The sequence below is a fragment of the Asterias rubens genome, chromosome 6 (genome assembly GCF_902459465.1).
Source record: "Asterias rubens chromosome 6, eAstRub1.3, whole genome shotgun sequence".
NCBI lineage: Eukaryota > Metazoa > Echinodermata > Asteroidea > Forcipulatida > Asteriidae > Asterias > Asterias rubens.
The window spans coordinates 22,701-39,936 of NC_047067.1; the positions used below are offsets into that span (position 1 = coordinate 22,701).

A 17,236-nucleotide genomic window follows, 5' to 3' on the forward strand; every position below is an offset into this window, starting at 1 on the left:
GCCATCTACAGCCCCGAAACATGGACACTATAAAGAAAGCGGATGAACAGAGATAACGGGTTTTCGAGATGGCTAAAAGGGACAGACTTTGCAACACAACAGTACGTAAACTATTTCGCTACTTCAAAGATCTTCCTACAACTCAAGTATTTGGGGCACGTGAACAGAATGGGTAGCAGCCGATACCCCCAACTTATCCTAGAAGGTCACATTGCAGGTAGCAGACCCAAATGTAGACCGGGAAAACGATGGCTGGAAGATATCAAACACTTATGCATGTGAAGAGGCTGACATACCATCTGTGGCAGCAGCAGGACACCAAGCAAGGAACAGAGACCCATAAACACTCATAGTTGGAAAGTCATCTCCGGGACCTACCTCGGGATGACGGCTATAATGATGATGATGATAACTGCTGTTGCCCAATTGCATTAAGCTACTTTTAATTACCAAAAGTCAGTGTTTTTTCCAGATTACCAGTTGCAGATTGTTCATGTAAAATGTCTTTTTTTGTGGTAAACATTTACTCTCTTGTAATATTTTGTTTGTAGCTACTGGCTAGATACTCTTTGTGCTTTGAGCAGCTCAGCTCAAGGGACAATAAGGCCAGAAGTAAGTTTTATTTAGATATCGGAAAATGTGTCAGTAATTTAACTGATGCAGAGAGCTGCAGAAAGGTAAGGTAAGGTTCATTTTATTGGCAACCGCATAAGGTTGGATTCGTTATAAAAAAAATACATTAAAACTTTCAAAATACATCACCAAAACTTTAAAATCGTTAATCTATACATGTATAGATCTGCAGGAAATTAACTGATACCCTGATTCAGCAGAGTTCAGTTGACTTCGTCAGCTTATGTACCCAGGACACAGAGCTAGTGGAGGAGCCGTTTCATTTTGTGGGTGTGGTGCCATGTGAGGTAAGCATTTTGCTAGGTGGCCTTGATGCCACCAAGTCTACTGGTCTTGATGGTTTTGGCCCCAGGCTGTTGAAGGTGGGGTACAGACAACTTGCGGCACCGCTTACTCACATCATGAACTTGAGCCTCTCCACTGGCTCTGTGCCATCTGCCTGGAAACTTAGTCCTATATCACCTATTTTTAAAGAAGGCGATAACAAACATCAATAACTATCGGCCTATTTCTGTTATTCCAACCTGCATGAAACTTTTGAGAAACTCGTCCATAAACAGTTGTTAGGCTTCATGGAGCAAAACAAAATTCTAACAGAGAACCAGTCTGGCTTTAGACCTATGCACTCCACACAAACTTGTCTTCTTAATGTTTCTGATTACCTCCTGAAAAACTCGGGGTACCTCACGGGAGCAGTCTTTCTGGATCTAAAGAAAGCGTTTGACACTGTTCACAATGAACATCTTCTCAACAAGCTAAAAAATATTGGAGTGCAGGGTCTGGAGCTCGACTGGTTTTCATCTTATCTTAATGGTCGCAAACAGGTGACACAAATTGGTGAAAACTATTCCCCCCCCCCCCCCTCTACTGTAGTAACTTCTGGTGTGCCTCAGGGTTTTGCGCTTGGGACACTTCTTTTTACATTGTATATTAAGGATTTTGCCAATATTCTTCTGATAGACTCTAAAATGTTTTTTTTTCATGCTGATGACACAGCTATTTTTACTCGTGCTAAATCTATTGGTCTTTAATAATAACAGAGCCCTCAACGCAGATATGATAGAGGTTTCCAAATGGCTGCAGACTAAAAGTATGTTATTTGGTACTCAAGCTAAACTTCGCCATACTGAAGAAAATTACATGTGAAGATCGGTTCCAATAACATTGACAATGTTGATCATTTTAAGTACTTAGGTGTCTGGCTAGATAAATCTTTATCTTGGAGTGTGCACATTGAGAAAATTACTAAGACTGTTAATAAACGTGGGGGTTCTCCGGAAGATAAGAAGTGTCCTTCCCCAACATACTTTAAACCTGTTGTACAAAACTCTGATTCTCCCTCACTTTGATTATTGTGATGCTGTTTGGGGCAACTCGGCCAAAGTTTTTATTTCAAAACTTGATACAATCCAAAACAGTGCTGGTAAAGCTATACTTTTCCTCCCCCGGAGAACTTCCACACACACTATTTTATCTACTCTTGGCTGGGAGTCTTTAAGTGCCAGGAGAAATTTTCGCTTAAACATTTTAGTATATAAAAGTCTTACTTCTACACTGCCTCCTCAACTTTGTAATGTTTTTAATATGCCGCCACTGCCCACTCATACAGCACCAGATCTGGCTCACAAGGTAATTTAGTTCCCCCACTACTTAAAACCAACTCAGGTAAACGTAAATGTTCTGCTCGTGGGGTCAACTCATTCAACCAACTCCCCCTTACACTGAAAAATCCCTTGCCATGCACTGTAGCAAATTTTAAAGTTCAATACAAAAGTTTGATTTTTTAATATAATGGGGCTTGTGGTGTTTTTCCTGGCTGGACCAGAATTTTAATCATTGTCTATAATATTGTATTTTGCTTGTTGTAAAAAAAATTGTGCTGTTGAGTGTTGTGGTATAATTATCCATAGTTTTTATTTAAATTTGGCTGTTTTTCTATTTTTAATATTAATTAATATTTTTATATACATATTTTTATATTAAAACAATTTTTTAATTTTAATGTGTATGTAGTTGCTGGGCACCTCTGAAAAACAGTGTTTCACTGAGAGGTTTCCCTAGGGTAAAGAAGAAATAAATAAAATAAATGTATTTACAATATGAATGTTAAATATCAAAGAAAGCCAGTACAAATATTTTTACAATATCTGGAAAAGGGAGATAAACAGCCACATTTTTTTTTTTAAATACCAGCAATACAATTCTGAAAACAGAAGTTCCATGGATCAGTTTCACTAAGCTGAAAACAGAAAATACCGCTTAGTCAATTTATTCGCTTAGCAAAAACAAATGAGTGCAGCAGGACACAACACATAAACAATTGCCAATTTTGGCCGGAAACAATTTTCTGCTATAAGCAAGGCTGTTTTGCATTTAGCAAAGTGTTTGCTCAGAGACTTTAGGGCCCTGAAGACATTCATTGTCCTATAATTACCATAAGCAAAGAAATGGGGCTTACCTAAAATACGCAATTATTTTAGAGTCACCTGGAAGTGGTATTTTGTCAAAATAAAGCTTTTGTCACTAAAATAATGTGTTTTGATGAGTTGAATATGAATAAACAGTCAACTATGGTTCTAAAAGAACAGTTTTCGTTTTATTTACAAATTAAAGAAAGCCCGACCCGAGAGGACGCTGTTCGTGACGTCAATCGATGCGCGATGTTGGAAAATGTGTAGTCTGGCCCCGTACACTACGTCTGGGTACCTGATCGGTATGGGATAGGATGCCTACATACAGAACTACGGTCACGGAACAGACTGCGCGCATTGTATGGCTGCTGTGCGGACGGTCCACTCGGATAACACAGCACGGTGAATCGCTTGCTGTGCCAACACAAGATAGTGACGCTAGGCGCTAGCTAAAACATGCCCTCAAATTTAACACAATAACTGATTTTTTCACGTTATGCAAAAATGCTCCTTTAGGTTCGTCACGTCTCTCAGGTACCTTCTTCGACTTCACTAGCTGGATAAACATTTTGGGATGGCGTCATGTTTTAGAAAATAACTTTTCTCTTTATGTCAAAATGTGTTGTGTGTTCCGGATTCTCGAAGAATGACGTCTCGAAGAGTTTGTTGCACAGCGCTGGACGGACCGGACCACTATGCAAACTGACCCCATCTTTAGTTGTTTTACTGCATCCATCAGCAATACACGTGGTCGACATGGCCGGAAAAATGAAAGAAGAAAAAAAACTGTTTTCGAAACGTACAAACTTACGACTGGGACTTGCATGTACTTGCACAAGCAGGGTGTGGGGCTGACCTGGGTGAGCCTCTGGAACGACACGACGTCAAAGCTATTCAAACGTACCGGGGGCAGACCGGGGTCGACACAGGGAAGCTAATCGAACGCATAAATCTATTTCTAGAACGTGAAATACGCATGGGTGCCATTTATCGGAGTATAATATCCAGATCCAGAACATGGAATCACCCAACAGCTCCATATTATGCTGTTTTGTTCTCGTCGTCTTCTTTTTTCCCTAGTAAGAATATACAGTGCTGGTGCACCTTTTGCTGAGCCGGGTATGTTTTGTGCATTAAAGGATTTGGAATGGGTACTTTTGTAACACACAACACAATGTTCACAGATTCACATTAAAATTACACCGTTTAAAGATCATGATAGTAGAAAGCGTACCTCAAAATATTATTTGCTGAGGTTCTGTAGTTTTTGAGAAATGAGTAAAACAATGTCTTAATAATACGTTTTTACATGCTAAAATAATGTTCGTCTCACGATCACTGAGATAAATATTATGTTCATGACACATTGTTTACTCATTTCTCAAAAACTACAGCACCTCAGCAAGTTATATTTTAAGGAAAGTTTTCTACGCTCTTTATCTTCAAACTGTGTAAGTTTATGGTAAATCTGTGGACATTGTTTTTTGGTCCTACAAAAGTACATAATACCCTTTAAAGGAACACGTTGCCTTGGATCGGACGAGTTGGTCGTTGAAAAGCGTTTGAAACCGTTTGTTATGAAATGCATTATGGTTAGATGTTTAAAAGTAGAATATAACGATCCACACAAATTTGCCTCGAAATTGCATGGTTTTCCTTTTACTTTGCGAACTAACACGGTCGGCCATTTATGGGAGTCAAAAATTTGACTCCCATAAATGGCCGACCGTGTTAGTCGACGAGGTAAAAGGAAATCCACGCAATTTCGAGGCACATTTGTGTAGTTAAATGTATTCTGCTTTTACAACATCTTTCTAATCATATACATTTTATAACAAACGGTTACAAACGCCTTTTATATACCAACTCGTCCGATCCAAGGCAACGTGTTCCTTTAAAGTCACCTGGAAATATAATTTGTTTTTCTTTAAACATTAGAGTATAATGTTTATGAACAATAAAATATTTGTTTGAGTAATTGTTTGTAACGATTTAAATGTTTTAAAAAATAGATAAAGTTGTTTTGGGGGTGTGACTCCGCCTACCCCTTTTGTGACGTCAATCGAGGCAGACTTTGCCACAAAACACACGTACATGCAAGTCGTAGTCGTGAGTTTGTACGTTTCAAAAAAAGTTTTTTCTTGCATGTTACCGGCAATGTTGACCTGGTGTGTTGCTGTTGGATGAAGCAAAACAACTAAAGATGGGGTCAGTTTGCAAAGTGGACCAGTCCGACGTCTTTTCCAGCGCTGTGCAGCAAACGCTTTCAAGCCGTCGTGCTTCGAGAATCCGAAATATCGTGCCTCGATTGACGTCACGAACAGCGCCCTCTCGGGTCGGGCCTTCTTTTTAAATTTGAAAATAAAATGAAAACTAATTTTTTTAGAACCTCAGTTAACTGTTTATTCATATTCCACTCATCAATACACGTATTTTTAGTGACCAAAGCTCTTTTTTTTTAAACAAAATACCACTTCCAGGTGACTTTAAAGGCAGTGGACAACATTATTGGTAATATTACCCAAAAATAATATTATTAGCATGAAACCTTACCTTTTTCAACAAGTAATGGAGAGCTTTTGATCATATAAAACATTTTTAAGAAACGGCTCCCTTTGAAGTGACACAGTTTTCGAGAAAGAAGTAAAGTCCACGAATTTGATTTCGAGAACTCAGAATTAGATTTTGAGGTTCAGAAATCAAGCATCTGAAAGCACACAACTTCGTGTGAAGAGGGTGTTTTTTCTTTCATTATCTCACAACTTTGATAACCAAAATTGAGCTTAATTTTTCATAGGTTTGTTTTTTAGTGCACATGTTGAGATACACCAACTTAGGTTAGAAGACTGGTCTTCTAACCCCCCCCCCCCCCCCCCCCCCCAATCAACCAAAAGGTTTGGTCTATTCCATGCACCTGCTAGAAAATGCCAGCAGCCAAAAACATAATACACGGCAGGGAGTGTTTGCTATTAATCTTACTGCCACTGTCTGGGAAATTAGCGTCTAGGTCCACCTCACGCAGCAAATGCTGCTTTTTAAATAACAAGTTGCATGAACCCGTGTTGTCATAGGTCTTTCCTTATACTGAAGATGATTCTGGTTCAAAACGAGAAAAGAAATATTTACGGACAATGCACAACAAACAATGTATGTAGGCCAATGTATGACGTCATCGTAATGTCGTGATCCCGAAGAATTAATGTTTGAAGGCCTAGGTATAATCTTATTTTTGTTTGTGAAATACGAAAGCTAATCACTTTCCCGATACAAGAACTTAGCTAGTTAAACATTGTAATTTTTGAAGTCACTCCACAGTTGGAAATCCAGTTATCAATTGGTTTTTGTCCACAAGTGGAGAGTCCTTCTTGGTACTATTCATTGTCAAAAGTTTGATGACGTCACATTTTATTGTGGTCATTGTTTCAGGGAGCTACATGTTTTTAGCAAAGATTAATAAAGCGCCGGTGGGTGCAAGATACTAACCCGGGCTGAAGGTGAAATCCCCAATGCCACCATTTTCGGTAAGGGCTGGCTCAGTGCAGTTAATGACTACCACGAGCAATGGGACACAAAATAATATTCACTTGCTGATAGTGGCACCCCTGCGTATTCACGCTCTAGCAATAGATGTATGCGTTCGATTAGCTTTCCTGTGTCGACCCCGGTCTGCCCCCGGTACGTTCGAATTGCTTTGCTTGTTGAGTGGGCACATGTGACATCACAACGAGAGGGTGTGATCGTTCGATTAGCTCTTGTCGGGGGCTCATCCTAGTGAGCACCGCAGGGGCGACCCAGGGAAGGTAATCGAACGCACCCATGATTCATAGAGGGTGCGTTCGTTTAGCTTCACTGGGTCGACCCCGGTCTGCCCCCCGGTGCGTTCGAATAGCTTTATGCCCTCCTTGTGGATTGTGTCACTTGGGAGTGTCCCGATGTGCATGACGTCGCCACTAGTTTAGCTGGGCTCACCCGATCCGAGAGCACCGCGGGGTCGACCTAGGGAAACAATCGACTCACCCAGGAATACTGGCGACATCAAACAAGGTCAATTATAGCCTGAACGTCTATGGGGCGCCGTTTGTCCATTAATTGTTTGACACTTTTAAGGCATGATTTGTAAACCACGATTTTTATTCTTCAATTTTCATGGTTTATAAACCATGTTTTTTAGATGTCTCAATTTTCATGGTTTATAAACCATGATTTGTAAACCATGAATTTGATGCTTCAGTTTTTATGGTTTATTAACCATGTTTTTAAGATGCGTAAATTTTCTTGGTTTATGAACCACGATTTGTAAATGTTTTTTGTATGTTCATGGTTTGTAAACCATAAACTTATACACAACAAATACTTTACTGGTATGTAAACCATAATAGGATTTGGCAACAGTTTCTATGGTTTACATCTAATTGCTGTAAACCATGGTAAAAACATGCATTAAAAGTGTCAAACAATTAATGGACAAACGGCGCCCCATAAACGTCTGACATCATTCTTCCGATCTTCGAGGCTCGTTACATCCTTGCGCGGATAAAGACGGGCCGGGGCCTAGTCCTGGTGCAAGACGTTTCTCGTTTCCCTTTTCACGCACACCGCGGCCAATTCACCAACAGCGCCCGCACCGACTCAATCCGCACCGACTCACGTGACTTAGTTCACTCACCGCTCCCCCGGAGAAACGTCTTGGTCCGTGTACATGTTTGAGTTATGTGACCTCCGTATACATATTCAACGTGTGGGTCAACAAAATACTACGCACGCGCACAACTGGAAACAGAGAAGCGGGCCAGCCTGGTAACCTGCATGCATCGTTGTCCGAGTAAACATCGCTGCTGCCGCGGGAACCCGGGAAATGCACATGTGCGTTTGTTGTTGTGCGGTGGAAATCCGAAAAGTTTGCAATGTACATGTACATGTATTATAATAACAATGACTTCCCTGGCCACTGGACCGCCGCCGGGCCGTGGCCGCCTCGGCAAAACTCGATGGTGTTTATTTGCGGCAGAGAACTTGTAACTTGTAGAAGATATTGCCAATAATTTCGAAATTAAAGAAATACAGTCAGTTATTATCGGTATTAAGCACAATTTTGGGAAAAGAAATCACACCAACCGCCAGTATGATGTGAACAATGTGATTCCAAAGATGCCAAGTGGCGAAAGGGCAAAGTGATAGGGAACGAAATTAAACAACAGTTCTCGGCCAATGTTGGTTGACATCCAAATGTTCACTAAGTTGGTAATGTCTTATAAGTTATTGTACACTACACTAACTTCTGAAGAAATTTAAGTCGTAAGCACACTGCTTCTCTAAGAAATGCAACTCTTCTTATAAATCTTTTGTGATTATTTAAAAATCAAATTTCTCTTTGTTTTTTTCCTGTGGCAAGTTTCATTAAAAGCAAGAGATATAATTTAAATGCGAAAAGGGACTCATTAGCCCTTTCAAAAACAACGTGAATTACTGCAAGATAAACGGGCCAGACAAAATTTGACTGGTCTTTTGATCATTGTTTGGACAGTGTGTGTACAGCTTAAAGTTTGCTAATAATAGTCCACACTTGATTGAATCTGAACAAAGATACACAACAGATAAGTGTTTCATTGATTGAAAGACATTCATTTTAATAACATCCATTTCAAGTGCCATCAAAATAGTTATGTACATATTTACATGTATTTTTTAGTAAAAGAACTTGTATGTAAAACTTAAAACAACAGATGAAGCCTTTGTAACTCGATTGTAAATAGTTGCAGGTAATCATTTAAATTTTGAAAGGTATAAATACTGCCTATTAGTTGATGCTGTCCAGTGATATATAGCCACATACATGTAAACTGTTTTTGACTAGGAATTTACATGTGACCAGCACACCACAAGATAAAACTATGTCTCAGTCTGACTTCATGTGCAAGAGACAGTAACTTGTTGGTTGTTACAGTAACAAAAGGCTATGCACAATGTGTCAGTTGCTTTTCAAAATCATCATTTGCTACTCAATATTACCATTCAGGATGCAAAAATGCTGGATGAAATTGTTCACTGCTAGTATACATAGAATGCCATGAAAAAAAAAAGATTTGCATTGAGGTTGGCAAACTACAACATACTATACAACTTTTTTTTTCACCAACAATCTTACTTGGTTGTTAACGTTTTCAGCAGCCTTTTTTTAATTTGACTACATGTTGAGCAGTTTGAAAAAGAAAAAAACAAGAAGACCTAATCAACATGTTTTTGTCTTGAACCTTTGGCAATGATACAATAATAGTTGTTTAAAAATTGAGACAAGTTCACTGTGCTTATTATTACAACAGGATGAAGAAAGGACAATCATTGTTTGGTTTCAGTGTAAAAACTCACTGTTCATGAAATTAATATAATAACACATTGTTGACTACTTCCCTCTAAAATAGTGTCGTATTGGAGAACACACAGTTCTATCTGAATTGGACTTGTCTTTTGATCATTGTTTGGACAGTGTGCCTACAGCTTAAAGTTTGATAATAATGGTTCACACTTGATTGAATAATTAATGGACATAAACAAATACATGTACACATAGTCATTGACTACAACCAAAAAATCATCATTTAATTGAATATGGTCAAAATTCAAGTGCCATTAAAATAATTATGTACAGTTAATTTTGGTTTTAAAAACAACCTCAGGTGAAAACGTGATATTAAACAATTGACTGGTTCAGGATGGAGCGTAGCTGTCCCAGCTGGCCATAGCACTTCCGGAATGCTGAACTCTTGGTTGATGAATTACCCCTGTTAATTTAAAAAGAAAAATTATGTTAAGTTAAAAATGTGGATTATCCATAATTTTTTTGACTAAAAGTTCTTGGCTTTTTCCTGTTCACAGTAGAAAAGGAAGTAATTATTATTTGGTTAAAACAATAGCACATACAATGTACATGTATTGATATTTGCAAAACATCATGGAGATAATCTAGCTCTCTTTTAAATGATTAAAATAAAATCCCTTTCATGACATTGCTGCAAACAATTACAAGTATTTTAAAAAGTTGGGTGAAAACAAAACCTTGTAAAGCTTGATTGTCAATTAAGGCCACATGTATACAAAAAATATATGTTGATAGTCCCGGCTTTTCAAAAAAAGAGGGGGATGAGGACTGTTTATTTTTGTATTTTTTTTTTCAAAGGTTGCTGCCAAGCATTGTAGTTCAAACTGGCCACAAATTCTCAAGTTTAGAGTCATCACTTTAAATAGTTTTCAAAAGATTAGTGTTGTTTTCAAGTGCCCTTGAATTACTCTAGAAACTTGTAAAAATTACAAAATTCCTCATTATACTATAATTTTTAGAGTGCCCTTTATTACCAAGGAGAAAATGAATTGGTACCCTTGCCCTTTGCAAAAAAGGAGCATACATGCCTGAATATTTATAAGCTAAAGCCATTATAAGAGACTATGGAGAATGGTTCACTAAAGAATAGAGGCTGAGCCACCCATGTGAATAGGTCATAAAAACATGAAAGGAATGAAAGCTTGGTTGAAAGAGCTTGCTGGGTATTAGTTGACAAAGCTTTTCACAAGAAGCCATTCACAGGTCTGTCATAAACTCCAAATGGCATAAAGGAATAACCCTCTAAGTACTTGAGTTTGTAAATAGGTAGAGTAATAAAAATCAGCCACAATACCATTCTTGGAAAAAAGCACTGACTCTTGAGCAATGAATTGAGTAGAACATCAATTACTAATTATCAAAGTAGAGATTATAGTTATACACCATATCTACCTTGTTTAAGCCAAGAGACTATGGCAAAACTCTAAAAAAAAAATTAAAAAAACCTGCCTACCACTATGCTATGTCACTGTGATTTTCTTCAAGATGCCTAAGATTATTGGAATGTCACACAATAGTCAGATAGTAATCATTTTTAAAAGGTACATACCATTTCGATACGCAATGACTTTCGTCAACAAACAATCCACAGCATCTGTTTTTGACCAGCAACAGTAGTAGGGAGGCCGGCACTTTTCATGTTTTTTTTTACGAACCCCACAAGTTTGGTACCATTTTAAAGAGAATTTAAAGAGAAATTCAATGGTGTAAAAATCAGCTTCATAGCTGAAAGTATAGAGAAGTTATGGTAATTTAAAGTTCAAAAATAGGCGTTTTCTGTCTGTAAGTAGGGAGGCCGGCACTTTTCATGTTTTTTTTTAAAGGAACCCCACAAGTTTAGTACCATTGAAAAGAGAATTTAAAGAGAAATGCAATGGTGTAAAAATCAGCTTCATAGCTGAAAGTATAGTTATGGTAATTTAAAGTTCAAAAATAGGCGTTTTCTGTCTGTAAGATTTTACTGACGCAAATCCAAAATCACAAAATTGTATGTTGGGTGGCCATAACAAAAATAACTTCAAATTCATCATACATGAACTAAATTACCTTAAAAAATAATTTGGAGGTCTCCTTTTCTGTAATCTTCCATTAATTGGTATGTGTACAGCTGCTCATCTTCGTCATATTTGATGTTAAACCAAGATGGATATCCAGGGACCTATTAACAAAATTGAGGCAAAATTTCAAGGCTATATTACCAACATCAGATGCAATGCTGTCATGTGTTTCCAAAAACATGCTCATGTCTTCAAGAAAGGCGTGGATAAAAGATAAAACAAAACAGTGAAAAACAAATTAACAATACCAAAATAATTAATTAAACAACAATAAAATAAACCCAAAGAGAAAGACCCACCCTCCCCAAAGAATGGTAAAGTAAAAAGAACTGGCAACAGCCAAACTGCAATAACATAATTAGTAAGTACACTTGTAACATTGTTAGTACAAGAAAATTAACAATACCAAAATAATTAAACAGCAATAACATAAACCAAAAGAGAAAAAAAGACCCACCCTCCCCGAAAAAGGGGTTAAGCAAAAAGATGCAAAGAGCAGGAACTGTCAAAAAATGAGGACAGCCAAACTGCAATAACATGATTACTAAGTACACTTGTAACATTGTTAGTAACAATTATTCTGTGAAAAAAAATTGAGGAAAAAAACTGGAATAACTTTGATAAATTCTCCATGCAGCAGTAACAAGTGTGACTATGTGATGAGAGCTGAATATACTCTTGACATTTCAAACCTGGGAGATGACTTTTCCAAAGTACCACTCCTCATCACCACTTGTGCTACATAGGTGTTTAACTCGCTTCCCAACCAAAAGTGGTTCATTAGCGCCTGTGTCGAGATCGCCAGTTCCTGGTTGATGTCTTTGCAAAACATGACACTCTTCTATTAGTTTCTTCAAGTTGTCAGCTAACTGTTCTGCAGTAAGTTGCACTTTTTTCAGGGAGAAGGCATACAGATTGTCCTCTTTGTTGGCTGGTCTTTGTTGCAACACATTCTGACGGAAATTTAGCTGGGCCTTTAAAGCTTTCACTCTTGTTGTCTTGTTGTCGAGGTCTGCTAAATAATTATCAACTTGATCCTGGCTTTGCCAAAGGCCCCAGTACATTATATCAAGCGTTAGCTTCTCTTTCTTCTCTAGTTGTCTTTGGTGCGCTTCTTCAGCCTGACTAAGCTTCCGCAAGACAGCAGCACGACGGGCGGCCTGAATTTCCTGCTGTCTGCTTTTGAACTGTTTCCAGACATGTTTCACAGAACACCTTGCCTGCTTGAAGATTACTGCCTTTTCTAAAGGCGACTTCGCATCCAACCATGCGGCTGTTTTATTGTGGCTAAACATTATGTACGCCTCGCTTGCAAGGGTTGTGATATTTGGCTTTTCCCTCATAAGTCGATCGAGGTGGCCAAATATGCTTTCAGAGAATTTGTTGTGCTTTGGCAAGCCTTTAACTCGCTCTCTCAGCTCAGGCGAAACATCCGCCCACATTCCTCCATCTAAATGGTCGCTGAACATTTTTTGCAGGAGTCGAGCCATGGCTGGTAGCATTACTTGAAGAATTACTTGAACTTCATCATCGTGAATCCAAGGTTGGATCAACTTGTTGAACATCACATCCTTTTCAATGACTGCAACTGTACAGAATGAAAGATGGAGATCTCCCACCATGAAGTTTTCTATTCTAGTGTTTGCCATCACCAAAAAATCGATTACTTCTTTGTAGTGTTGTCCAATATCCATAATGTGGATCTCTGTGTTTTCGATTGTAGCCCACAGTGGTTGAGTTATTAGGAATGACACCAGTCCAAGAGCTTTGCAGCCTGCCAAGTAGTGGGTAATTTTCAGATCAAACTGCACTGCTTTAAGCAGTCGATTTGTAGCACCTCCTTCATCAAGGTAATCCTGTAGATGACTGGAGAGGTAGAATACGCTTGACGCGTTCTGGAACAAGATATTAAATCTATTACCCCGAAAAGGCTCAATAGGTAGGCGATTGAAGCCATTCTCTCTCAAAGATGGTCGCATAAAATCAAGGAAGGATCCATGGCAACCACTCTTTTCATCTCCTCCCTCAGCTACTGCCTTGCATGTTGTACGAATTAATCTTGTTGCTCCTGGCTCTGATTTCTTTCTAAAGAACTTGTCGTGAATTGGTGCCTCATCTTTGAATGTAGCTGCCTCTGCTTGATGTAATGCTGAGGATGCTGTTTCAGCAAGATGAACAAGTGCGTGCAAACCGCAAAAAAAATTGCAGAGTTTACCAACAGATCTGCGCTCCACATCTGACAAGGAATCATAGTTGTCCATTACTAGTGGCAGAATTTCCTTACGGTATTCTTCAAGTAATTCGTTAAATTTTTCTTGTGTAGCAGCCCTGTCAGACATAGTACAGGTTATTCTTAGTAGAATCTCCCTTGCAACATCACTGTTGCTGTCCATTGATCTATCTTTGATGTCGCGCAGTATCTGTTGAAAGGTGGCCAAAACATCTGAGCTTGCCTTTGATGCCATTTCCCTAAGCCCAAGAACATACAAACGGCCCTCCTCGTCAGCAGCGTGAAAGCCCTCAAATTTTTTTCCGAATTTGGAAGTTTCATCACTCAGAAGACCCAAGTGCGATGTCTTCAGCATCTCTGTGCCTAGCTGTTTTTGAGAAATGCAGAGTCTCATCACATTCCATTCTTTAATGGTAGATTTACTTGGCAAATCTGACGCCGCCTTTCCAACTAATTTTAGAACAGTTTCAATAACTACAGGTATCTGTCCGGTGGGTACATTGTGATCTAACAGTCGGCAGATACATTCCTTCATTGGTACAGAATAGCTCCCTCTGTCATCTTTGGTCGGCATGTCAAGTTGTACCATCTCTCTCAACCATTCGTTTTCCGCAAGTAGGTTGTTGGCTTCCTCCTCCTTCTCCTGTAGTTTAGTTTTGAAATCATCACACCTTGACTGAACTTGTTTTATTTTATTTTTTTTACGTTTAATCCTCTCTGTTAATCCAAGGTTTTTCTTCTGAAGATAGAAGATTTGGGATGATTTTCTCTTTATTTCTGTATCCTTACTGATGATTCTTTTCTTAAGATAGGTATTCTGATTCCTGAGAGACTGTGATGACTTCCCTTGAATATCAGTTTGTGTAGTCTTCTCTAGACAACGCAGAGCAGGTTGCGTGACTCGTTTTTCAGGGAAGGGAAACTCTTTGTCAAGGTATGTCGCAAGCTGTTCTCGCACAGATGGTCTTTTTATACCTTTTCTCAGTGTTTTCACTTTTACTTTCAGTGCATTGACTTGCTTTTGATATGCTGCTCTTGCTGCTTTTGGTTCAGTTTGATGGGAGTCAATGAGCAAATCAATTAACCGGGAATTCCCCAGCCTCCTTAAGTTACTTAAAACTTCTTCATTTTTCATTTTTCAACCTACACTTTTCCAATTCTGTGCGCAGAGAATCGATTTCTTCTTTCAGTTTTTCATTTTCTTTTTCAAGATGAAGCACATACTCTTTGAGATTTTCCTCATTAGATGTTTGTGTGCCCTTGAGAAGAAATATTATGAAATCATTTGTTGTAAGGACATGCAATTTAGAAACATACAGAACTGTCAAACATTTCGATCTTGACACATAATATAGAAAATTTAGAAAATGTAAACGTTATATTTCATCCGTTAAATGTCTTTGTCAAACAAGAAAGGACTGTGATATACTGCTCTCTAACAACTTTGTATATTTTTGTTTCAGGCCAATCAAGTCATTGTGTTCTTTGCAGCAGTTCGTTTAAATTTTCCATCACAAAAAATGTTATTACCTTATCTGCCCAAGTAGTGTCAGTCAAAGGCACCTCTGTTACCACCAAGCTTGATTCCGTATCATCTGTCCACTTCACATATTTAACATGCGGCTATTGTGAAATGATAAAGATGAATAAAGTTCAAGAAGAAAATTTGAAATTAAAGCAGTTTTAATTACTTTCTATAAGAAAAAGCATAACAAGGTCAACAAGGAAGATAAAAAAAAATCACAACTACCTGAAACTCAGAAAAATGCTCGTGGGAGTGTGGAGAACTAGAAGATACAGGGTGCAGTTCCCCGATTTGCGGTGATGTGTGCGTGCTCACATCCAGGTCAGCTGGAACCTAAATAGGAGTAATACAATATTGTCACCATATGATGTAATCACCTTATCTGCTCAAGCTACAATCATCCTTGAATGTCACCTACCTGTGAACTCCTACCTTTCCACTGCCTTAGCTACTTGTATGACCACTTCATATATTGAAATGGTGATTAAGAAATGTTGGAGTGGATTCAAATATTTTTTGAATAAATGTCAATGAAATTATTGTGTATTAAAATGTCATGCATCAACAAGAACATTAACAAGTTAAGCTTACATCACTGTCGGAATCTGGAGGGTGTTCGTCTGCAACACTCGTGTTCGATGGCGGGGAATAGTACGTGCTCACATTTGAGTCGTCACTTTCGGGAATCTTAAGAAATAAAATACAATATTATCACATAGGTGAAAATAACCTTTGCTATTTCAAATCATAAGAATGTGTGCTTACATTGTACCAGCCTTTGTTTTCGTCAATATATGCTAGCCACATGGAGTCTTGCTCCTCATCTGATATATCTGACTCCGACATATCTGTATATCTGCATATTAATTGTACAAAAAAGGTAATTATTAATTGTACTTGATTTGTCAGGGCCCTTGAAAAAGTTCATCATAAACCATAGATGGGAAGTAAATTCATCCTCTTCTAGTCTAGAGAAAATAAATAAAACAAATTATAAGAAAAATTTAAGTTTGTTTTATTTATTATTGAATTAAATTTAAATGTTTATCATCAACAATGTCATTAAATGGTAAAGAAATTGTGGTATAAACAATGTAAACAAAAAGTATAGGCCTTACAACACATGCACTGTGTTGACTGTTGTCAACAAAGCCTGAATAAAATTCCACTCACAACTGCAACCATGTTTTTTTGCGTTTGCCATTAGACCTCCCCATTAAAATCGCCCATGCGCCCATTTTGCGCCTTCGTTAAAAAAAATAAAAAAATGTATCCTTTATTGGTGAATGTATAAGTGTTCAGAAAAACATAGTTTCATATAAGTTTCATCGACTCCTGATGTGTGTATTTTGGAGTTTTTTAAGTAAAAAACATGGTAGAAAACTGTACCTTTTTTGGCCTCTTGCAAACAGTCTTGTTAAGGAGTCACCACATTCGCGAAAGTTGGCATGTCACACATCAAACGAAAGAGCTTGCTTTCTTCTACAAAATGATGACATCATCTATGCAAATCCCCCTAAATCTCGCGAGATCTAGCCTAAAACGCGAGTTGGCATTAGGACCAGAAATCAAGATGGCCGCGCCCAAGAGTTGACGCGTCGGTAAGTCAGCGCTGATTAAGCGGGATTTTCTTGAAATAATTCATCTCATAAACCATACCCATTCGGACAAAAAATAACACAAATGAAAAGATCAATCTTTCATCTACTGAAATATTGTTTAAATTCCTACTTTTGATGAATGAAAAGGTCAACAAACGCTGATTATAAATTTTGTTTTTTACACGCTTACAGATATAAATCTGAAAACAGTCGTTTCACTGGCCTCCCTAACAGTAGTTCCTTCCCTTTGCTTGAGCAAAGACTCTCTGGACTTGCAAACAGGATCGAGTACTTGGGCGATTGTTCCAAAACATGATCTGGTATATCCGAAGTAATATCAGCAGCCTCCAGACCGAGTTTGCTTACTCGGTCTAACCATGGCGGAATACATTCCTCCATGGTC

At 38.2% G+C, this 17,236-nt stretch overlaps 1 protein-coding gene across 2 annotated transcripts; it reads right to left on the minus strand.

Annotated features, from left to right (window-relative positions):
- Nucleotides 1–11,339: 11,339 nt before the first annotated feature.
- On the minus strand, nt 11,340–16,864 carry LOC117291875. Of its 2 annotated transcripts, none has more exons than XR_004519214.1 (5): nt 16,622–16,864; nt 15,824–15,919; nt 15,458–15,565; nt 15,238–15,330; nt 11,340–11,578 (listed from the first exon to the last, which is right to left on the minus strand). XR_004519214.1 is itself a non-coding variant. In XM_033773819.1 (5 exons), the coding sequence occupies exons 1-5, from the start codon at nt 16,076–16,078 to the stop codon at nt 11,468–11,470; spliced, it is 489 nt and encodes a 162-aa protein (XP_033629710.1). In that variant the 5' UTR covers nt 16,079–16,173; the 3' UTR covers nt 11,340–11,467. The 2 variants fall into 2 exon arrangements, 1 of the variants encoding a protein (XP_033629710.1); XM_033773819.1 differs by lacking the exon at nt 16,622–16,864 and adding an exon at nt 15,998–16,173.
- Between the last annotated feature and the right edge of the window lie 372 nt (nt 16,865–17,236).

Bases quoted from the DNA above. Each gene is read 5' to 3' on its own strand.
- LOC117291875 (XM_033773819.1), bottom strand. From the start codon at position 16,078: ATGTCGGAGTCAGATATATCAGATGAGGAGCAAGACTCCATGTGGCTA. The intron at 15,566-15,823 runs GTAAGCTTAACT...ACTCCTATTTAG, and splicing joins CTCCAGATTCCGACAGTGAT to GTTCCAGCTGACCTGGATGT. The intron at 15,331-15,457 runs GTAGTTGTGATT...ATTTCACAATAG, and splicing joins AGCATTTTTCTGAGTTTCAG to CCGCATGTTAAATATGTGAA.